The sequence below is a fragment of the Chaetura pelagica genome, unplaced genomic scaffold, assembly GCF_000747805.2.
Source record: "Chaetura pelagica isolate M959 unplaced genomic scaffold, ChaPel_1.0 scaffold235, whole genome shotgun sequence".
Taxonomy (NCBI): domain Eukaryota; kingdom Metazoa; phylum Chordata; class Aves; order Apodiformes; family Apodidae; genus Chaetura; species Chaetura pelagica.
Window position 1 is genome coordinate 2,200,974 of NW_009953215.1, and position 24,864 is coordinate 2,225,837.

General features: G+C 38.7%; 1 protein-coding gene across 1 annotated transcript; it reads right to left on the reverse strand.

Annotated features, from left to right (window-relative positions):
* TBCE (tubulin folding cofactor E) lies at positions 1-24,827 on the reverse strand. Its single transcript, XM_009997590.1, has 16 exons — positions 24,728-24,827; positions 23,905-23,989; positions 14,367-14,555; positions 13,204-13,292; positions 12,232-12,331; positions 9,622-9,724; positions 7,175-7,251; positions 6,820-6,915; positions 6,046-6,110; positions 5,890-5,954; positions 5,241-5,393; positions 4,413-4,566; positions 3,772-3,840; positions 1,727-1,786; positions 341-432; positions 1-93 (listed from the first exon to the last, which is right to left on the reverse strand). The coding sequence occupies exons 1-16, from the start codon at positions 24,825-24,827 to the stop codon at positions 1-3; spliced, it is 1,590 nt and encodes a 529-aa protein (XP_009995892.1).
* Between the last annotated feature and the right edge of the window lie 37 nt (positions 24,828-24,864).

A 24,864-nucleotide genomic window follows, 5' to 3' on the forward strand; every position in this document is an offset into this window, starting at 1 on the left:
TTACCACCGTACTAACACACAGTCTCCATTTTCTATCGAGTAAAAGTGCAAAGGCTTTAAGTCGTTGTCTAGCTCAACTTCTTTTCCTTCCAACTAGAGTAAGAAAGGAAAAAAAACCTGATCAGACTGAAATCTGTTCACGTAAACCAAATATACATCAGGCAGTTGCAGTCAGGGGGGATCTGTCATATTTCAGGAATGAAGTTAGGTCCTAAATTAAAGCATGAAGACTGCCTTTATTAAGTGAAATCAATTTCATTAGGTAGTATTTTTAGAACATGCTAATGACTTTTAGCAGCATGCAGTTATTTTATTGTCCAATTACCCATTTGTAACTCACTTTAGAACTTTCATAGGACAGTTTCAGTTCTGAACCAGGAATTTTAAATAGGCGATACAGCAATCCTTTGACCCTCTGAATAGTCATAGACTCTGTCAAGGGGAAAGAAAGAAAAGTTATTAGAAAAATGCTGCTACCACTCAGCTGTAGCAAAGTATGTAGTGTTTCAACTATACTTGCTTCGAGCCCCAGTGAAAGGCTGTATTGCTGCTTCAGTTCTAACACTGCAATAATGTCTTTTGTACCTGAAACCATAACTGCTAATATCAAATCGGAAATGGTTTAATCTCTGGTGGATAGAGCGGGATGTGCTACTGCGGTTTAAGTGCTTTGATCCCATATACCAAATTAAAGTGTTACAGGCTTCATAATTTACCTTTTTTGAGTTTATATTTACTACATGCTAAACCAAGTGACCTTTGGGACACATTCCAGTCAAGTTCTGACTACTTGCATCTGGCAACTGTTCCTTAAAGTTCTCATTACCAGGAATTGGCTTCCCGGCACAAATGATTATAGAACTAGTTCTATTCTTAGAGATGGCATTACATTAATGACTCCCAAACAAATTGCCAGCAGAGTTGTAGAGTGGTTTATATTATGAAGTCAGTTACACAAAGGGATATTTTTTGTAATGGATCTTGAATGAGTAAATGTAGTTTGTTCCAGAGGTGATACCTGCATTTGCAATAGATATACTCAATATTTTGGTTGAACTTTCAATTATTTTGAAGCTTTATCTAAAGGCACAGCAATAGTGAGTTATTCCTGTAATACCACACATTGTACTTAGACAAATATTTTTCTATAAAACATTTTTGTAAAAGCTGTATCTGATTTTATGCAACTTGTGATAATAAATGTGATTTTTATTTTAGAATAAAATTTGAATAAGTCTTTTCTTTCAGACTCCATTCTCACACATCTTTCCAAAACATCAGTTTGATTTACAGCAAACTCTATTAATTCTAGTCTTACTACAGGCATTAAAAATTCCAAAGAAAAATTTGATACAGGTCAGAATTAGATTTCTAGAAATGTATTCAATACTAGACCTCGGTATCTAGAACTGCAGGCTATTGAGTTGGCTCTTACATCACCTTACATGATACCAGTTAATTAGCCTTTGATTGCCTCAGACACATTAATCATGAAATCAACAGCAGAGGTAATAAGACAGGCATCAACTTTCAATCTTGAACCTGGACAGAAAGTATGAAGGTCAGAAAAATAGTGACTTTTCCAAGCAACTTCTATCTTTGAAATTTCTTTATATGACAGAGTCTTCAGGAGCTGACAAAGCCAGAGGCAGCTGCCATGCTTTAATATAGTTATTTGAAAAGGAGCTACAAATCAACTGCTTAAACACAAGCCAAGAGTTCTCACCTGGTAGCTTTTTCTCTACTGGCTTCTGTTCAGGTTTATCAGGACATTTAATTGTCAAAGCTTCAGGAAAAATAGAGAGACATAGTGAAGGAATGTTACACCCTGTTCTGTGAGGTGCACAGTCTTTCTAGTCTGTTTTTATTGCAAATTGCCTTCCCCTAACTCAGCCTGATCTAAAAAAAAAAAAATAGGATGTAGCCTGTATCTGAGCAGCTAAGATAGCATTTAGTTGTTCTCTGAAAAATTAAGTGATTTTATTAAAATAAGTTTTTAGTAATCTTTGGTAAATTAGCAAAACTATTCAAAAAGTGACACACTAATACTGAACATTGTAATTTTTTTGTCAAAAGGAGTATTTACCTAAAAATGCTTAATTTCTGCTTCTTACAATAATGTGCAGTAGAACCTGCTTACTTAGTTTAAAACAGGGTTTTGACCCTCAGTATCACAAAAACGCCTTAACAAGCACATTTTAGGGCAGTTAATGGCTGAATTCTTGTACAGAGATTGGAAGACTCATCCTTAAAAAAAGGTTTATATTCTGTCTAGCCAACCATATTCCTTGTTCTATTTAGTCTTCCACCTAAATGCATGAGAATGTAATGCCTTAAGACTAATACTTTGCCCATGGAATATATATATATATATATATAAATAAATAAAAGGTTCAGTTATTCTATCAACTGGGAAGCAAAGCTAAGTAGATTTTTAAGGCTGGAATGTAGCCTCATTTAAATATGCAGATAGCCCCAAATACTGTAACTATGCACGTCATTTGTGACTTTCCTTAAGAGGCTATTAAAAAGTTACCAGAAAACAGTGCAGCTATTGAGGTTAAAATCGCAAATTTTAAAATCTCAAATATCTTCTGTAGAGAAGCCATTCATACTGTCAGAAGGGAGTATCAATTACCTCTGTTCTCTGCTATGTCTTAAAAAAATCATTTAGCTCATTTCCCCCTCAGCCCAAGCTGGAGTACACAGAATCAAGTATCTAATCAAAGTCATTGATACACACATAGTTCAGAGAAGCAGAATTAGAAGCTGAAACTCTGTGACACCTCAAAGGCTTTTAAACCTTTTCTCTCCATATACACCCAGGAAGCACTAAGCTCTTAAAATGTTTTACATGTAGAAGGAACCCTTTGACTGCTTCTGGCTACTTACTCAGAAGCTGATTTTTCAGAGTCATAGGCTGTTGTCCCTTCAGTTCTCCTTCTTCAGGTGCCCCATACTCTGTGGAGGAACGAGCACATAGGCATGAACCCTTCAAAGAAGAGCTCGCAACAGCAGCCCTAAGAGCACTGAGCTGCTGGGTCAGCCATGAGCCTGCTGCCCCTGTCACCTCAGCAGCCAGGGTACTGAGCAACGCCAAGTGCTGCAGGTAGGACCCTCCATCAATTGCCAGAGCATTCAGGAGGGTGCACAGGCACATGGGATTTGTTCTATTTAGTCTTCCACCTAAATGCATGAGAATGTAATGCCTTAAGACTATAATACTTTGCATGGAATATATATATATATATATATATAAATAAATAAAAGGTTCAGTTATTCTATCAACTGGGAAGCAAAGCTAAGTAGATTTTTAAGGCTGGAATGTAGCCTCATTTAAATATGCAGATAGCCCCAAATACTGTAACTATGCACGTCATTTGTGACTTTCCTTAAGAGGCTATTAAAAAGTTACCAGAAAACAGTGCAGCTATTGAGGTTAAAATCGCAAATTTTAAAATCTCAAATATCTTCTGTAGAGAAGCCATTCATACTGTCAGAAGGGAGTATCAATTACCTCTGTTCTCTGCTATGTCTTAAAAAAATCATTTAGCTCATTTCCCCCTCAGCCCAAGCTGGAGTACACAGAATCAAGTATCTAATCAAAGTCATTGATACACACATAGTTCAGAGAAGCAGAATTAGAAGCTGAAACTCTGTGACACCTCAAAGGCTTTTAAACCTTTTCTCTCCATATACACCCAGGAAGCACTAAGCTCTTAAAATGTTTTACATGTAGAAGGAACCCTTTGACTGCTTCTGGCTACTTACTCAGAAGCTGATTTTTCAGAGTCATAGGCTGTTGTCCCTTCAGTTCTCCTTCTTCAGGTGCCCCATACTCTGTGGAGGAACGAGCACATAGGCATGAACCCTTCAAAGAAGAGCTCGCAACAGCAGCCCTAAGAGCACTGAGCTGCTGGGTCAGCCATGAGCCTGCTGCCCCTGTCACCTCAGCAGCCAGGGTACTGAGCAACGCCAAGTGCTGCAGGTAGGACCCTCCATCAATTGCCAGAGCATTCAGGAGGGTGCACAGGCACATGGGATGGGCTGAAGCAGATGACAGGAACATGGAGGTGCTGCTTAACACTCCCACTTTAAAAAAGCTCCAGGTGGAGACAGCTGCTGCCTGCTCACCAGTGGTGTTACGGGGCAGATGCTCACCGGTGTCATCCCTGAAGCAGCCAGCCCGAGTTCCTGCGGCAGCAGTGCCCAGAAGGGTGCAGTATTGTGCAGCAGCCCCACAGAAGCAAAAAACATTTTGCACACAGATCTACCAACAGGTGGGGGCTTTCCTAAGGCAGTGAAGCACATGGAGAAAGCATCAAGGGGAAGGGAAACTGAAGAGAGATGAAACCAGTTCTAACACAACGCCAGAAGTGAGGAAATGCTAAGTTTACTGTACTTGTCCTTACTATGACAAAGTGATTGGTATCTGGGATGGGCAGCAAGAAATTCTTCACTTGGTTTGTTTTTCTCTGGGTTCCAATGCCCACCAGCTGATAACCAGTCATTTCCAAATATTTTGCGATAGTCAAGCTCTGCTCCTTTTCTTTCAACAGGAAGGATCTGTACTGGCACAGGAATAGCACATCATTATACATCTTCCCAGAGAAGTAAAGTCTAATTAATGACACTGACTTCTTACTCTTAGGCGCTCAGCATGTTTTCATGCTACCAAGAATTTGACAAACTCCATGCACCAACTGATCCATAACTGAATAAGCAAAGATATTAATGTATATGGATGACACAAGGATGTTTTTTTGTAGCTGTGGAACAGATGTTGCTTCTGCCCTTTTATGATAACCATTTGCTGGAAGTTTGATTTGGTCAGGATAATGTGATCTTCTTGTTACAGAAGGCAAATGCTTATATTACTGTCACCGAAACAACTCCAACTATGGTGTTGGTTGTTTGGGGTTTTTTTTGTTGTTATTTTTTTTTCCCCAGAGTATGTTTTTTGTTGACAGTCCTGCAACTTGAATACAACTCCAGCACTTGGAAAAAAACCACTATTCCTCCATCTTGTCCTAGTCCCCACTGAGTTAGCAACATTCACAGAGCTGCATCTTGTAGCCCTGCTTGTTGCCCCACTAGTGGAATAGCCAAGTGATGGAACAGCCAGCACTTTATTTTTTCTGCACCCAAACAGTAATCTTAAAAGAAACTGAAAATAATTCCTCAAGCAATGATTCAATGTTTTTCCCCAGACTCACGCAATTTGTTGAAATATCACGTACCTCACACTTGTTCAAAACCTCTAATTGACTTATCTTGGCAATAATTAGCTGCCTTAGGGTCTCTGGGTTCTTCTCTGTGTCCATGAGAGGGTTATTGTGACACTGCAGTGACTGCAAACTCGGCAGTTTATCAAGCTCATTGATAGATGACCACTGAAATGGAAAGGAACAATCTTTTGAGGAAACATAAACCATACTTCATTTCAGAACAATATACAGTACAATGACTGTAACTGAAACTATTCTTGTTGTCAGCAGAACCAAGTACTTGCATCCTTTAGCTAAGGAGAAAAACAACATGACATTTAAGTAAAACCAAAAACAAAACCACAACACAACAAAAAACTCACCAAAAACAAGCAAGAAACTACTCTGCATTTTAGATAATTAGAATTCTGTGAGAGGAAGTATAAGGTAGCAGAGGGACAGGACTAGCTACCATAAATAACACATAAATGTGGTTTACTGAGACATTAAGAAATGTTTGTAAGTTTTTTAATTATGCCTCTGTGTTGATCGAAGTATTCAACAGTTACCTCAGGATCTTACACATGCAATCAAAGAAATATTTAAAAAAGCAAATTGCAAGTTACTCTTAAACAAAGATACACATATTAACAAAATGCGAAACTTTCACAGTCTGACCTACCTGTGATATTTTATTGTCATTTATTGCAAGGCGTTTTAGTGAAGGAAACATTTTAGTCTTGCATCCTAGGAACAAAAAGTAAATTTGCAAAACATTAGTGAAAACTTTAAACAAACACGATGATGAAACTATAAATAAATTGTTTATTTTACATACCAAATCCAGCATCAGGAAAGTGTATAGAAGATATTCCAGTGTTTCTAAGTATTAGGTGCTCTAATCTGAAATTAAATTGATACAATGATTAGCATACATGGCATGGGAAGTTTTTGTAAAGAAAAACTACCCCCATTTTTTTAAAACAAAGATGTAATAATACTTTCTCTCTCTCCAACCCCTCTTTGTTTTGCTTTCTCTAGAAAGGACAAATAAGTAGGCACCACAGCTGCAAAGTGCGTCAAAGTGCACAAAGTGCAAAGTGGCAAGCGTCCATCAGCAATGATCTCCAGTGTGTCACACCTTCCAACAAACTGCCCAACACTTCCAGCAGGCTCAGACGACCTGCAATGTCTGTGCAGCTGCTGCTGAGCCTGCATTACACTGTTATGGGCACAAAACTGTTCCTAAGACACCACTTCCACAGCTCCTTTGCTTTGCGACTCCACACAAACTTGACAGTTCTGTCATTTTAGGTATAACCCTGTGCATACTAATATGTAAAGAACTTAGTTATGTGGTAAATCACTTTTTAAGTATATAATGAAAACCTAATAACATACAGCTTCAGCATGTGTCACTACACAACAAGATTGTGTTCAGGTAGCTCAATTACATAATTCAGTTGCTCTCCTCAAGAGGGCAAAATGCCTCTTATTTCAAGATTCGATAAATCTTCCTTGCAACATCAGAACTATCATATTTCAGTCAACAAAGACTCTGGAGATGAATATCCAGGACAAAGGATTTTCAGCAAATTTGTTTAACAGCTACCTGGGGAGATGTGCTATTAGATGCAGCTGATTTCCATCCAGTAACTGGTTGTCTGAAAGGTCTAACAACTTAAGGGTCTGCAGGACATTATCAGGCCTGTCACATTGGGGGAAAAAAAAACAAACAAAAATGCAGAACATTTAAAGTTATTTGTTAATGGAAAAATTCATTTCCAATATCTAGTGTGTAACTGCATGCAAATAATTGTGTACATTTATATGTTTTGAAGTACATCCCATGAAGTTTGCATAATTTATTTTACAATTATGTCATGGAGACAAACATTACAGGAATGTAACTTAATTTGCTACATAACTTTGCAGCACAAAAGGTTGACTCATGTTACTCATCTTACCTTTCCAATACTGTAATATTATTAGAAGCAAGGTACAACTCTTCAAGTACTGGCCACCCTGGAGCACAAAGAAGAACCTAAGAGCAAAACTTCATTTAATATAACAAAAGTTGGGGAAAAGTATAGCAGAAATTATACTGTATGCAGATTTCCTCAAAACATATTCAGAAGAAGCCATAGCTCTCCAAAACAAAGAAACAAGCACTACAGATTGCCTAACCCTGAATCCCAGCTGGCTCTTTCCTGTGTCTGGATCTATGAGCACAAATGACATCAAAGGGGTTCTGCCTGGTCACAGCACTTAAATTTTCAGGCTTGAGGCAGCAGCTGCCCTACCTCCAGCTGTGTGACCTGGAAACCAAGTTTATCTTAATAGGGTTGGAGTGATCAAATTTTGCCTGTGATGAGGTGAGGAGATGGCAGTATATACTTGACTGCTAATGGTTCTGGAACTCTGGCACAGACTTAAAAGGTGTCTTTATTTATCAGAGCTTCAAGACTTCTCTCCGTAATTTGCATAGTGTTTCCCTATGTCTACGAGACAGATCAAATTAATTTCTCTGTAGGGATACGGAAGCATGGAAAAAAGCCTGTAGAATCAAGAGAAATCAGGTGCATGTTCACTACAGAGAACAAATTTTCAACTGTTGCTTAAAACAGCTTCCATACAGAAAAAAAGTTCACTCATCTGGCACCAAATTAACACTCAGGAAAGCTGAGTGATATGTTATGTTTTGAACAAACAGTGGACAATTATACAGCAACAAACTCTGTTACTGATGTTAAAAGAAATCTCTGATGTTTATAGATATATGCATATAATATACTCATGGAAGAACCTTATGGAGAACTGATGCTCAGGGCATCTAAATGTTGAGTTATACATGACTGTGTAACAGTTAAGCATGTCCCTCTACTGTGAAAAATATTTTGAAGTAGAGGAACAAATAGAAAAATACAAGTCTTCTCTTTTTAAAAACTATCCCCATGCCATATAGTTAGTCTTACATATGGCCACGTATTTCAAAATGCTGTTCGCTATTAAATTGTTTTCATTTTAATTAAAACATTTCTAGGTTTTTCAGACATTGCTTATATTCCCATTGACAATCACTGTATTTTGCCTGAATCATATTCACTATTATTTCAGCAGCAAAAAATATCTTTACCAGCTATGATGAATCATCAGCTAGAGCAGTTGCAAGAACGACTGCAAAAGCTATGTAGTTTTAAACTGCTCTGATTAACCTGGAGCTTCTCTCTGAAACTTGGTTACCCCTAAAGAACTCCCACCTGCCTGAAGCAATGGCTCTGACCAGCCTTACAGCAACCCTGGTACCACAGAGAGCTGCTGGCAGCTGCCAGTATTTTGAACAACACAATGCACAATGCACTCTGATGAGCAGTAGGCAACATTTGAAGTGTTTGTAGCCACATCATTCTTCCATTCACTGCACCATTCATATTGCTGCTGTTACAGGATTATCAACTGTCCTGGTGTAAACCCCACTGCTGGTTTAAGAGCACAGTGAGTAGACACTAAACAAAAATACAGCCATGACCTTCCTCCAGCCCTGCTATAAGAGAAGAGAATGGAAAAGTTTCTTTCTACTTAACTCAAACCCCAGTTTCAGTAAGTGCCCTATTACTGGATAGTGGCTGGCCACAAAAATCTAAAAATTCAGGTAATTTCAGAATGCAGTTCATACAAAATCTGCCCCTGAGATACAAATAATGGGCTTGAATTTACAAGCCATTGTAAGTAATGTGGAGCTACTGAGATGTGATTCATAAGCCCCATCTCTGAATAAAGGCCCATTTATGACATATTTGGCAACAGGACTCCATTCTTAGTAAGATGACATATTGGGGGGAGTCATTTAAATGTTTGCATGTTTCGATCCCTGAAACAAGACAGAGCTTTGTTTATTCTGTGCTATGTCTGTGTTGCATGTAACCAGGCCTAATGTAGTTCAAGAGCTGCCAGTACATGCAGAGATACTGCACCAATCTCCTGCATCTCCTGATGCAAACTGGTGCCAAAACAAGTACTTTGTGCCATAACTACATAGCTCTTTCCATTTGCATTTGGTCTATTATGTACATAAAAATACAGATAAACATCTAGTAACTACAAGGAAACAAGAAGTTTTCATTCAAGGAAATCTTTGGGATGTGAAGTTATGTTATATTCACCTGCTTTATCTTGACTTGGCAATTTGCCAACTAGATCAAGTTAACTGTTTCTTTTGAAACTCTTCTGTCAACAGAACTTCCAACATTATGTAGGAACCACATTAGATAGTATGCAATTAATGTAGTTATGCTATAGCACTTTTTCTAAGGGTTACTGCATCTCAGTAGAATTAATATAAATGTTTATTGTCCTTTCCTTGCTTGAAAAAAATAACAATATCAATAACAACAAAACCAGGAAAGGTTATTACCTCTGTCCATGTTATCTCTGTTTGATTAAGTGCCAGAATCCTCAATTTTGAAAATACATTGGATTCAGAAATTGATGTAGATGGAAACTTCATTTTGTTTTCACTGTGCAAAAATAATAATTGGCATAATTAATAATTGCATTGATTTAAGTCACTAATTTGGAGTTACATATTAAAGACAAGAAAAGAATCTACATAAATAATTTTAAAAGTCACAGGACCTGCCCTTTATGAACCCATGTTGACTGGGTGTGACCACCTGGTTGTCCTGAATGTACCAGATAATGGTACTCGGGAGGATCTGCTCCATCAGCTTCCCTGGTACTGAAGTCAGACTAACAGGCCTGTAGTTTCCCAGATCATCCTTCCGTTCCTTCTTATAACAGGGGTTATGTGGCTGATTTCCAATCTGCTGGTACCTCTCCAGTCAGCCAGGACTGCTGATAAATGATGGAAAGTGGCTTGGTGAGCACCCTTGCTAGCTGTTTCAGCACTCTTGGGTGCATCCCATCTAGCCCCATAGACTTGTGCACATCTATATGGTGGAGCAGGTCACTGACCATCTCCTCCTGGATTTTGGGGGGGGTCATTCTGCTTCTGGTCTCTGTGCTCTAGCTTAGGGAGTTGGACTCCCTCTACATAGCTGGTCCTGTTACTAAAGACTGAGGCAAAGAAGTCATTAAGCACCTCAGCCAGTGCTATACTGAAGAAAATGGAACACCTACAATTCTTTAAAAAATAACTTTTTCTCACATTAACTATAAGAACAAATGGGATCACCACTGTTTCATTAAATTAACTTGGTATTTATTTCAATTTAGTGTACATCACTTTCAATTGTTTTTTTTCTACATTGTGTGTACTCTACAATGAAGGCTTTGGAAGTTGCCAGTATCAATGCAGATCTCCAAGACTCTTAAAAAAAAATACTGTATTTTGGATTTCTGCTGCTGTCTTCAACCACAAAATAGCTGAACATCTCTGCTTAAAGAGTCAGAAGTCAAGGTGGTAACCTTGACAATAAAACAAACCTCTTAAAATTGAAGCTATGATACTAATTTCTCAAAATTAGTGGTTTAGGCTGCTACCTATTTACAAACCTTAACCATTGTGCTAGTTCACACTAGAAAATTATTCTGGCATGTGCCAACTACAGTAATAGGTGTGTACTAGCAATGTTCTTTATTTTGAGATTGTTTTGTGAATTCTTTCTTGTTTCAGTGGAACTGCAGCTTTATTTACCAACATCCTCACTCCTTTTCCAACGTCACTGTTGTACAAGAGATTTTCCCCTAGGTCTGCCACCATGATCCACAGTTCTTATCAGCATCATTTCAAGACAGGAACGGAGTAGGTCTTGGGATGCTTAAGGTTTGGTTAAAGCCTTATGGATATTTTAGTTTGGTGTCAAGACACAGTTGGTAAAGCATAGTTCTTAAATAAAAGTGGCCTCCTAAATAAAGACTTGCCAAGGCAGTCAGAATATAGCAACAATAATAAAAACCAGAGATAAAGTCTTAAGACACTTGGACTTACTTTAAAAGAAAATGAAAATATGTTTACTTTACAGTTTTTCTACTTCGAAAGAATTTTCTAAGCTCACAAAAAAAACCCAAACAGGTTTGCAAACCCAGAAGGCAAAGAGATAGCTACTGCTAAACCTAATTAAAAAATGCTAAGTGGGATTTTTAAGTGATAAGGACATGTTCCTAGTGCTTTCACAGGCAGGCTGCAGATTCCTGCAGCAGAGCCACCTCAAGGCCCTGGCTTCTTCAGAGGGGCCCATCTGCCAGCAGAGAGCCGTGCAGACCCCGCACACAAGTATCCAGACTCTGACCTGCTGCACGTGCAGATACAGCAAATTTGGCTGCCTCTGCTGTGAAGCTGGTCCCCCCTTGCAAACCAGACTCACTGCACACATGCAGCGTGGATGCTACATATGTTAAACACACTTCTGCCTCGGGGCAAACTAAGCCTCAAAATAAAGAGATTTAACTGTCTTAGATGTCACAGAAGTGTATAAGGGCATCTTATGATGATGCAAAACTAAGTTTCTGTACTCCCTATTTCCTTATTTCTACAAAAGTACTCCCAGTAATTTTTTTTCCTTTCAGCCTAACTGCTTGGAAGAGTCTGAAGGACCCTGTAAAAATCTGTAATTCATTTTAATCCCATCTCCCTAGCCAATAAGCCAATTTGCATAAAAATGATGAAATCTGTTATGTAGAAAACATTGACAAATGCCTAAATTCCTGTAAATGTTTAAATGAAATCTGTATTCTATTTTTCAGACAACTGTGATTTTTATAATTTTACAAAACTGAGGTTAACATCCATCTGTCCCAAAGCTCTTCTCCAGAATTTAGTTTTACATAGATGCTAAATTCCTAGGGTGCTAGTCTTTCCTTCAAAATGGATGCCTGAAAATACAGCAGACACAAAAGTTGTTTAAGGACAAGATTTAAAACAAAAATTAAAAAAAATCTTAGCTCCCATTGAGTACTGAGGCATTGAGTTACCTTTAGAAAGCTGGCCCTCTACCTAAATAAAGAGCCTCTTCTTTTTTGTACCTACCCAAAGGAACAGAAACCCAAACACAAATACTTATACCTGATAATAAGTGTTTCCAGATTTTGAACTTGAGAAGCAACAGCTGTTACTGTCTCCCAAGATGATATCAGATTTTTTGATAGATTTATATGCCGGATATCTGAAATTTCACATTAAGGAAAAGAGACTTACTTCAAATTGGAACTTTCTTTTTTCATAGAAATTAGAATTCAGTTTTGGTTTTGAATCAAATAAATAAAAATTACACTTGTTTGAGCTAAGAGATACTACTGCTCAGTTACAGCAAACTTTGTTTGGATTTGTGGTATGAAAATGGCTTATAGTTTTATAAAAGAGGTTAACTTTACAAATCATAGAATCATAGAATGGTTTGGGTTTGAAAAGACCTAGAAAATCACGTAGTTCCAACCCCCCCTGCAAGGGCAGGGACAGCTTCCACTAAACCAGGTTTCACAAAGCCCGATCCATCCTGGCCTTAAACACCTCTAGGGAGGGAGCATCCACAACCTCCCTGGGGAACCTGCTCTAGTGCCAATGGATTACTTTCTGTATTGACAGGAACTCTTACAAGTCCTTATAAACCAACAAATAATACCTGTTTTGTATTTCTGCAACATCACTACAACACACAATATGTTGAATACATTCATTATTATATATTGGAAACCTCTGGTGCCTACAGCATGTCAGTTGTATTTTTCTGGGGTTATCTATTCTAGAGTTACATTTTTAAAAGTTCCCCACTGTTGGAGCCTTCTGAAATTGCAGCAACAGTAGCAACCAATAAGTATGACAACACTTATATTTTTATCCACAATTTACATTCCCTCTCAAAAATTGCAGGCATCTAATTTTTAACTCTATAAACATTGCAATAAGCTTCTAAATATAAAATGCAGTTTTAAACATATTTTTTAAAAGTTTACAAATATCATTCATTGAAGCATACATTTGGAATGCTAAAATATGTACTTTATTTGTGGTATCATGCAATATAGCAGGAAAGGATACTAGCACATGTTCTGCCGATTTCCTCTTTCTGACCAGCATGGCTCACTGCACACTCACGCACTGAGATATCTACCAGTTGGTTCAGTTGGCTACATGAGAAAGAACATTGTGTTCAGTAATCTTGAAAAAGAAATTGGTTGTTATATAAATACCTGATTGTTACAACTAAATAATATGCAGCTCCTATGTACCATTTCCTTTACAATTAGTAATGTGCAGATTGCTACACTGCACTTTCTTACTCGAAAACAGACACATCTCCTCTATCTTTTGCCTTTTCATTGCTACTACAAAATAAGTCTTGTTGAATCACAACCTGCACTCCCCACAAAAACACAACCTACCCTCATCCAACTGATAAAGAAGTGAAAAAAAAGAAGAAAAAATATAGCTATGCAAAGTAGAATTTCATTAGGTATTAAAGAGTTTTCTTGTAATACTTTTTGCAAGATGATCTAAGTTATCTGGGCATTTTTTGTATCACTTACCAAAGACAAAAAAAGAAAAGTATTTTTGACTGCTTAGTACATTCTGGGAGACAAATGAAGAACAGTTGTGGAGTACCAGCTCAGAAGAAGACTGCCATCTACTGAACTGCTACCTCTCTACTGCTGGAGGTCATTAAAACTGCAATCTATTACATATCATTAAGTTACTTCCTTTCTTACCCTTCCAGATGAATAAACATGACATGAACTGATTGAAAGACTTCTTCATTAGCAATAAAGTGACTTTCTGCCCTCCTTCTCTTAATAACAAAGTCATTACCAATAGAATAAACAAAGATGAAATATTACTGTACAATATTAAGCAGGTATTAAAATACACATATTTAAAAAGGATCATGAATGTGTGTAATGACTGCCAACATAGTGATAATTCATCTCACTCGCTCCTCTCCAAATATCATCACCTCCTACTTTGTGAAATAAAAATTAGGATTGTGAGCACTTAAAAATGACATAATCCCACTTCCTATCCATAAACCAGGTAGATTATGAAGCCACAATAGGAAGATTTCTTGTCTCTTCCATCAGTTTGGCTTACTTTTAGAGATTTGACATTATATGCAAGGCCGCCAGCTTCCTTTCCTTACAGTTGAATTACTACTTGACTAATCCACCACTAAGAGTGTATCTTAGATTTTCATATGTTACACTTACCTTTGTTTTTCTGCAATAGAATCCATGCCAACAAATTCCACAGTCTTCTTTCCAAATATTACTGTATTCTCTGTCCCATGTTGAACATGTTGCTCACCATTCAATCCATACCGATCCCTTACTGCAGTAAGAAAATCTACTCCGAAATTTGCCTTGTTTGGCCGGATAAACGATCCTCCTCTAGGATGCCTAGAACAGAGGAGCAGGAAAAGGTGAAATATGAAAAGTTATTGTAAGAATGATTAGTGTCAAAATAATTAATTATTACTTTTTAAAAATACTGGGAACCAAAGCAGTCAAAAGGCAATTCTACAGGCTAATTCCAGACATCACTGGTCCCAGAGAGACGAGGTGAGACTCGGAAACGATCTTAGATATTATTTGACCCAACAAGCCCACATTGTGAGATGCCATAAGAACTGAACCACCAGATCTCAAAATGTACTTACACATCAAACTTACAATGTCAGTGCCACTGCTAGAAATAATTGCTTTGTTGTTCCCAAACTCATTATGAACTCACCTTTTGCAGAAAATTAAGTTTCTAACCTATACAGATGCAAAGTTACCTGAAACATGCAACAAATGTGTCGGAGGCCAATAGCAATACTCAAAATATTCACTACCTCATTATATTTGACTGGAATAATTCACTTGCAATTATAAGAGAATGCAGACTTGTCCTTCCATCCACACAAATGACACAAAGATGCCTATTGTACCACTTAGAACAAACACAAACTTTTAAAAATTCTGATACTAACTCAGTAACAATTTTTAAACTGAACATTCAACAGAATTGTCCAGCTAGTATGTGCTCTATACAGTCCTATGAAGTTTCTTAGTTTTTCTTGAGCACTGAAAAAACTTTATTACTTGACAATTTCTTGCCTTGCAATTGCTTTGGCAATTTTCTATCAAAGTTAACAAAGAAACACAGTATCTAGGAAGAACTGGCAGAGAGACACCTTGTGGGAATGATATCGCAGAGCAGAGAGAGGATCTGATAGGAGTATCAGCCAGAAAACAGCAGGCAGAAAATGGGTAGTTATGATTACCTGTATGCCTTCCAGCTGAGAAGAGTACAGACTTTGGTTGGAAAATACCCAAGAGGAAGAAATCACTCCTCTCTTCAAAACATCATGTAAATGTCAAGTAGCTAATTAGCAAACCATAATATAAACCACCAACACTACAGAGCTCAAAATTCTCTCAGAAAAACAGCAACTAGAAACCCTGAATCCTATGGATCTGTTACAAGTAGATGGAATAGCTTGAGCACCATATATTTACATTTTTATTAAAAAAATCAGTACTGGAAATCGCCTGCACCAGTTTAATTCATTTACACTTCTAATACTTGAGTACTCTCATAGCCAAATGAAGGACCTGGGTAGAAACTAGATACTATTTAAAAATATTTTCAGCCTAGTTTTATAGTGATTAAGTTTAGAGTGCAATGATTACAAAACAAGCAGAAAGGCACTCTCCTAGAGAATGTAAACGCAGTGTGTACTTTCATGTTTGATAAGCATTTTCCATTATCTAGATTTTTATTCCATTAACCTTCTCTTAAGTCTTCCATTCCTTTACAGTTCTTCATGGCTTGCAAATATTTGGCTAGTTTAAATGTTAAACTTCCTCAAATGTAAAAATTACGTGACTCTTTCTTAACAACACTTCTTAAAACAGTAAATGACATTTTCACCATCTTAACACCTGTTTACTGAGAAGTGGATTGCTTTTACATTTAATTAAGTCAAACAACTTCACAGGTGGCTGATAGTGCAAGATTCTACTTGGGGCTCTGGAAAGAAAATTTGTACTCCTGTCTACCTGTAATTAATTAAATTGTGGTAGAAAATATGCCCAACTTCCTTAAGCAGAAAATATGCAACATACCCAAATGAGGCTCTGACAATGAGCTGGGGCTGGTTAATAGTAACACTTCTTATTGACATTTAAAATAGAGAAGTTGACCCCAATCTCAGAAGTTAGCTTGTAGGACTCTTCCTATTCATGATTCAGTAGCCTGAAGCCCAAGGCCCATGACAGATAGTAATTAAAATTTAGATTACCTATTCAGCTTCTACTGGTTAACAGCTTCCCTAAATAAAGAGGAAATCTGACATGATTCTTCTTTGCTAATGTAATAGAAAGTGGTGGCACTGCTCCTCATGATGGCTCTTCACGTGCTAGTGAAATGCCACATGCGTGCACTTCTCAGTACCTGAAGAATAACGCAGTAGTATATAAACTGTTCTGCCAACAGGTACACACTTGAGCTGTCTGACTGCAGACTGCTGCTGAGCCAAGGAAATGGACTTCAGCCTAGATACTAAAGGTGGATAGAAGGGCTTTGCCTGGTACTGGCTATTTGCAATGATCAGCTCAAGGCGATTATCATCATGACTGGGGAACACACACTACAAAGCCCACAAAGTGTCACAAAATACAGCTGGTCAAATCCATGCATGTCTTTTCTAGATAGTCTCTGAAGAGATCTCTTCCTTTCATGGGAAGGTGCGCACCAGATCAGACTACTAAAAGAAGACTCTACACACTGCAGTAAAAAAAACCCTTCACATTTTAGAACAGTCTGTGGCATCAAACCACCCTTGTAAGTGACACCTAAAACTAATCTGCTATGGTATATCAAATTCCTGACTCCACAGCAGAAGCTTTGCAAACATCAGTGAGTACCTGAAGCCCTTGCAAGTTTACCTTAGTCAAAGAGAGATGAAAGCTGAGCTTCCACAAAACAAGGAAGGAGAGACATCTGCAGTTCCAGATGCTGCCTTAAGGTTCTGCTGGTGCACAGGGTATGTCTCAATAGTGGTTAGGGACAACAGTTTTGTTTCAACACTGCTCTATTGATAGCAGAAGTCTCTGATGGGTACAGTGACACACAGTGAAACAATCGGAACTTCCTGAGAGCTTCTGAGGCTAAAAGGAATCCTGGCAATTGCTTTTTTTTCATAGACACTACAATGATATTTACATCTTCCTGTATTTGAAGAGTTAGTTTGTGCTCTAAGTAGATATTCCTGGAGATTCGTCTGTCAGTCTTGAAGGAGAGAGAGTCTAACTTCATATAAACAGATCTTTTGGGCAGGAACATAAATTTCATGCAAACAGTAACATCTGATTGGTCAGAAATGCTGTCTGTAAATTTAAAAATATGTCCATGTGCAACTTATAAAACTCACTGAAGGAGGAAAAACTGACACCATGTAACACCTCTGCCAGGATAACTTGGCATTTCAGGACTACACAAATATGCAAAGGTCCACCAGAATAAAACTTGGTAGCACAAAGAGGAGCAAAAGGTCAAAAAGATCTGAGAAGCAACTGTAATTCTGCCAGGCTGAAAACATCCCAGAAGCAAACTTCACTATACCTTCCTCCATTTCTCTGGCTTACTATGAAAGACAGACCTGGGGAAATGGATTACAGTTTAGTATGTCAATATTTTCTGCTGAAATGTCAGGATTCCTCTGAAAAGTGATCCAGGAAGAACAAAACATATTCTTCACCAGGGGGAGATCTGTTCCTTTCAATGAAGACTCAAAGTTCTCTAAATGCTTGATACAGCAGGACGTTACTCCCATCTTCTGAGGTAAGCAGAGAAGTATGTCATCTACTGCTGTGGAATTCACACATCTTCCCCAGCAAAGTGGCAAGGATAAAAACAGCTGCTAAAATAGCATTGCCTGCGTAAATGCTATGTGTGAATGGAATACCCAAAACTGACTGAGAGGAGGACTAAAGGAGGATGATGACCCTTCTGCCAGATTAAACAGGAGGGGAAGGACTTCACCTGTCAGGAAGCATAAAAGACACCTGAACATCTGTATCTGGGAGAAGAAAAGAGGTTACCAGAGCAGCAGTCAAAACCTGGTTTGATGCCATCAAGTCACTCCAGCAGCAGCACATCTCCTCCTAGACCAGATAGAGCTGCCTCCTGCTCAGATGCTGAGGTGAGCTGGTGCCCAGCAAGGACAGATTTTGTGGGAAGCAACATATATGTCCCACATTTCAGTGCACACGTGACCTTGAGGGTGGTTTCTACCAGCACACATGTTGATCAACGACAGGATGCAGGGCAGGGACACAGAAGCTGGAGCACCCATGTGTCCCATGGGAGATGTGTGCAATATCTCCCAGGGGAGCAAGTGCATATAACTGTGTGAATGGGTCTATGGGACAAGAACTTACATACAGCTTCTGAAACATGAGTGTGCTTTCACATAAATTTTAACACTTTCAAGTGTTTCTCTGGAAGGACTGTAGAACACAGCTTATTTTAACTACATGAGACACTACTGCAATTGACAGATAAAGTAACAGTTTTCTCAGTTGTCAGGAAACAAGAACATATTATAATGAAAAAAAAAGTTCACAAAAACGTCAGTAGAGTAGGCATTACTATTTACAGCCAATCCAGTGTTGATGAACAGACTAATGAAGTCAGCACAATTTCAAGTATAGCTGTTTTGTTCTTTGGTTCTTATATTCTTAGGAACTTTAGTTAGCACTACATAATGTATGGCCTAGATAAACATACTGCCATGACACATAAAACTTACTACAAATACCACTTATATCTCTAAGCGGAACTAAAAATTTACCCAAATAAGGAGTACAAATAAGGTCCACTAGTAATAAGAATCTCAAATTCAGTTTATTTTCCTCTTATGATCTTATTTTCAAATGTCACTGAGAGATTTGTATTTTTTAAAAAACATTCTTTCCAAAATAACCCTAAAAAGAATTTTTAAATGCCCCTTCATTCCATTTGTTTACAGTGCAAGCTACTCCATCAGCTCTTTCTGCGTATCAGAATTCTGGGACTGAGCAAAGTAGGCTTGTAAGCAAGAGATACTACTGATAAGGTTTGAGGATTTAAAAAAAGCTATTTATTTTTACATATTTATGTACATTTTATAAATAAACAATTTCCCTCTTCCCCTCAAACAGCAGTAAGGAGGTGACATTTTAGGTTGTGGTTTGGTTTTTTTTAGCACTTTAAAAAAAAAATAAGGTAACTTTTTTACTTAAAGTTTGCCTACATCTTCCTAATTGGTACATGAAGTACAAACCAGGACACACACAGAAATTAATGCCTATGAGTCATGGCTGACTTCTAGATTAATTATTTGTTCTTTTAGACTCCAGAAGTACTTTTCTCGGACTGGAACAAAGCAGAGTACAAATAAAAGGCATTGTAAGAACAAGATGCTTAAAGATTACATTTAAATTTCTTATAGGTATATTCAGCTTAGCTCAAAAAGTTGGTTGTTACAACAGGAATTGAGATCACTGTCTGAGATCTCATCTCCTCAGAGCACAATAACGGTCGCTAGAAAATCAGGAGTCTATACGCATATATATAAAAATACTGTACACATACACACATGTACTCAAGTTTCTGAAAAACAGTCACAAAGTTTTCAATTGCTTCTTCTGTCCAGAGAGATTTGAATGGCCAGCCAATTTTTTTTTATTATTTCTCCTACAGCAGACTATAAGTAGTTTCAACTTGGAAATTGATTCAATTAAATTCAAAGCATTTAAGCAGCAACTTCTGCTAATACATTCATTCAAAAGACATGGTTGTTCTAAGAACATAACGTCCAGTTTTTTAGGTAAGAAAAATCTATCAGTGTTGACTTTTTTTCTTGCATTAGGTGTGCTTATCCTCCTTAACAAGCCTTGCCGTATTATTACTATTAGATACAAAGGAAGTAATATCCTGACCACAAAGGTGTGGTTTTTTTCTTCTAAATAACAGATTTCATCATCTCATTTTCTGATAATGAGGTCTCTAGAGCTTCCACCTTACACAAATGTAGAAGTTAAAAAGATATAGACTAAGAATTCTGATTTGCGCTACTGAACATAATCTACCCCTTCCCTGTTTAGGTTTGGCTATAGGTAAGAGAAAGCATTCCCAGAAAAGCTACCTTTTAATTTTAAATTATTTAGTGGATAAATTCTTCTGCTGATTCAGTCTGAGACAGAATGGCTCTACTTGCTGGCTTGAGACCAACTCTTTGATATGAACTGATAATGAAGTATATTCATTAACAAGCCCTGAAATGCTGTCAGGTCTCAACAGAAATACAGCAGCCTCCTTTGCTGCCTCAGGGAATTCCATTTCTCCCCAGAAGACCTTCTGTCAGATACAAAGCTAGACCTACTATCCTCACAACATAGAAATAATAATTTCAATATATTATTTTTTTATTCTATGTGACATTTTACAGCAACAATTCTAAGTCCCTTCATATCGTGCTTCTACATTCAAGATAGGAGAAAGTGACAAGACTCATCTACTCATAAAAATGGAAACTATCACAATTTTCACAGGCTGAAAATACATGTTCCAAGGTTAGCAAATGCAGGCACTGTTACTACATGCTTATGCCCATTCTTTTTGGATGAAATTGCCAGATCATATTTGCTCTGTTGAATCATCCATTGAGAGCAAAACAAAATATATGTACAAATACAACATCTCTGCCTCTGGAAAAATCTTTGAACCATGACAAGCCAGAGGTAGTGTGACTATCACTACATACTTTTCTGTTCTTTCACACTTTTCCAGCCATTTGCGAATGATTATTTACTATTGTCATGTTTACCTGCCTTGGAAGGAATGCTGCCAACATAGCCTGCAGCTCCATACACAGAAGACAATGTCAGAAGCAAGAACCTACACAAGGCAAGTTTTTAGACTGACTTCATCCAGTTGAAAAAAAAATAATTATCCTCTCATTGATGGCTTTAATGGCTCAAGATAATTACCACGAGGAGTTAATTTCAGAGAAAAGTCTTCTGACATTTTCCAAGCAAAGCAAACACATCCAAAAGACGGACCACATACAACTTCTAATTTATATTCTTGGTTTGTCATTTTCATATTTTCAAAAGCCTTCTATTAATTCTGAGCACTTGCTATCCCATGGTTTGATTTATATTAATTTCATTTATTTCACTTGAATAACATGGACAGTGGAATTGAGTGCACTCTCAGCAAGTTCACTGACAACATCAAGCTATGTGGTGTAGTCAACAAGCTGGAAGGAAGGGATGTCTTCCAGAGGGATCCTGACAGGCTGGAGAGGTGGGCCCATGCGAACCTCATGAAGTTCAACAAGGCCAAGTGCAAGGTCCTGCAGCCGGGTCAGGGCAATCCTAACCATAAATATAGGCTGGGCAGAGAATGGATTGAGAACAGCCCTGAGGAAAAGTCCTGGAGCTGTTGATTGATGAGAAGCTCAACATGAATTGGCAATGTGTGCTTGCAGCCAGCCCATAGAGCCAACTGTGTCCTGGGCTGCATCAAAAGAAGTGTGGCCAGCAGGGCCAGGGATGTGATTCTGCCCCTTTGCTCTGCTTTGGTAAGACCTCATCTGGAGTACTGTGTCCAGTTCTGAAGCCTCCAACACAAGAAGGACATGGAGCTGTTGAAGTAAGTCCAGAGAAGGGCCACAAAGATGATCAGAGGGCTGAAGCACCTCCCCTAAGAAGACAGGCTGAGAGTTGGGGTTGTTCAACCTGGAGAAGAGAAGGCTCCAGAGAGACCTTATAGCAGCCTCCAGGAAAGCTGGCGAGGGACTTTTTGTCAATCATTAAGACAAGGCAGAATGGTTTTTAAAATGGAAAAAGGAAAAGTTAGATTAGACATGAGGAGGAAATTCTTCACTGTAAGAGTGGTGAGACACTGGAACAGGTTGCCCAGGCAAGTTGTGGGTGCCTCCAGGTTGGATGTGGCTTTAAGCAGTCTGATCTAGTGGCAGATGTCCCTGCCCATGGTGGGGGGGTTGGAACTAGATTGTCTTTAAGGTCCCTTCCAATCCAAACCATTTCATGATGCTACTGCTGCTGCAGAATGATGACTTGAACAGCTAGGAGCAAACTGAAATCAAACCGCCCTTTTACAGCCATTTCCAGCCTTCGAAAATAGGAGGAAAAAGATTTAGAAATCTCTCCATTGCATCTCATTACTGTAAGATTGGCTGTGATCCAGTGGTCAAAAACATGCAACATCACATCATTTCTCCAAAAGCTGCCAATAGAAAATGGTTGAGAAAAGACAACAAGTAAAGGATTTTAGTGATATAGCCCCGGAATATTCTCATCCTTCACTGCTCAGGAGCTTACTGAGCAAGCAGCCCTTAGTATTTACTAAGAGCCACTGATGGCTTTCCTCCTACGAATTTGTCGAGTTATATTTTTAACTCATGAACTTTTAGGTTCTGCAGCATCCTCTGACATAGAAGGCAACAGCTTGTCTCTAATTTAAATGTAATGCCTGTATATACTTAAAAACCCCCATAAGCTACACTGTGTTTTGCATGTATTAAATGCAAGTGAACATACTGAACAGTTCCTCAGTGATATGAATGTAATCTGAATCATTATCAGGAACTTGGTATTTTCTCTTGACAAGATCAATGCGAGTCATCTTAGGTCCAGATCTAACCTATGTTTGAGACAGTTAATACCAGCCAGTATTTCACTTCAGAATTACCTAAGGAAGGCAAGTATGACACTGATTGCCTTACTGAAGCTAAAGGTGCTAATAATAACATCCAAACAGACGTTTTATTACATACCTCTGAAAACATCACTTGTAGTTGTCTCAGCCCACTTGGTGGGTTTCGAGGGAGGTGAATCTTTCTTACATCCCAAAAGTGACCAAGTGCCATTTGGGCACAAGTGTGGGTGAAAAAAAGAAGTGACAGCAAATGGCCTAGAGGAACAAATGCTTTATTAAGAGCTCACTACTCAGATGCTAATGGTGGGCAATCTTCAGATTGTTGACTCACCATACTCCTTTAGCAGGTGAATGGATCCAGCTAGGGAAAACAGCTTGGATTTTGTAATCCTTTAACTTGAAGAAGAAAGATAGAAAGACAGATGAGAAGACAGGACAGATATATCACCACCCTTGTTCAGTGAGGTCTTTTTCAGCATCTTGTCTAGCTCTGCACAGAGCCAGCCTTGGGTCCTGGTCCACAGATGGTGGGTTGACAAGCGCCTGTTGCGCTGTCACCCCTTTGTAACAACATCTTGTCCCCCAGAGAGCACCCTCGGGATGGCAACGTACAGTTGAGCTCCTGCATTTGCACAGTTTGTCCATCTGGAGGGTTCTGAGGTCCACAGCAGTGCAGTCAGATATTCCAGAGACTTGGAATGGGGCTGGGGAGGGGACTTCTTCCCAGGTGAGCCCTGGTGGTCAGCACATGCATAGAGCAGCGATTGGAAATTTAATAGGGCAGGCAAAGCCGGAGAGGAACAGGGGGAGAGGACAGTCTGCCATACCACCTGGCTGCTCATGCTTGGCTACCACAGGACTCTGCCCTGAGCTGTTTGAGACACTACACGAGATGTGCCACATACCCTTTAAGGTCACCTTACAGTCTCTGGCAGTATTTTCTAAGTATTTAACACATTCTAATCTCTGTAACTGGATTAATAACAACACAACATGCAACACATGACAGGCCAACCCTGTAAATCAACTTACCTGCACTTAAAATACTGTGTTCCTTCATAGGTACCATCGTGCTTTCCTCTCTGAGGATCATCCCATTCCACGCCAAGCCAAATTCCTGAAAAATACGGTAGGTACATTTTCTAATGTAAGGCATCATAGTCATAGAAATCATGGTAGAAAGGAACCTCTGAAGTTTATCTCTCCTAACCTTCTCTCTCAAAGCAGGAGATTATCCACCAGCACTAAAACAGGCAAGCCTTTACCTAGCCAGGTCTTGAAAATCTCCACAAAAGATTCCAACTTAACTGGTCAACCTATGCCAGTGCTGCATCACTTCTGTAGAGAAAAAGACTTTTCTGCTGTCCAATGTGAACCTTTCCGGCCACAACTTCTGGCCAATTTCCCTTATTATATAATCTAATACTAATTAGCAAGAAGAATTTGGCTCCATCATCTTTGTAACTGTCCTACTTGTCCCCAAGAATGTGAGTACTTTATCAAGGAGCACCCAGTCTGTTGACCTGCTGCTGCTGCTTCCCATCTCTCCATCCTAGACTGGGCCACTACACAGAGATCAGGGAACACAGTTCATGAAAACAAATGGAAAAATGCAGGAAGATCTTTGCACCATACAAAAAGAACATAACCAATTTCAACCAGAACTACTTCTTACACTCCTTTTGACAACTCTGACTTCTAAAAACCCCAACAACTCATCTAGATAAGAGGTTGGCATCTTTTCACAAGAACAAAAAAGAAACAATTTGCAAATTTGATAACTAGATGTTATCTTTTAAAAATCCAGAACATAATTACGATTTTTCAGGCAGCCATGAGCTTGCCCCCCACTCACCTGCCGTGGGAGGAACGCTGCCCACGTAGCGCACGGTCCCGTACTCGGGGCCGCACAAGATCCTGCAACCCAGCGCATCAGCGGGCGCCCCAGCAGCCATCCCGGGGAGCCCCGGGGCAGAGCTGCTCCCAGACCTG

Coding starts and splice junctions, on each gene's coding strand:
- TBCE (XM_009997590.1), bottom strand. CDS start 24,827: ATGGCTGCTGGGGCGCCCGCTGATGCGCTGGGTTGCAGGATCTTGTGC. Junction 23,990..24,727: donor CAGCGTTCCTCCCACGGCAG/GTGAGTGGGGGG, acceptor CGTATTTTTCAG/GAATTTGGCTTGGCGTGGAA. Junction 7,252..9,621: donor CAGAGATAACATGGACAGAG/GTAATAACCTTT, acceptor TTTTGCTCTTAG/GTTCTTCTTTGTGCTCCAGG.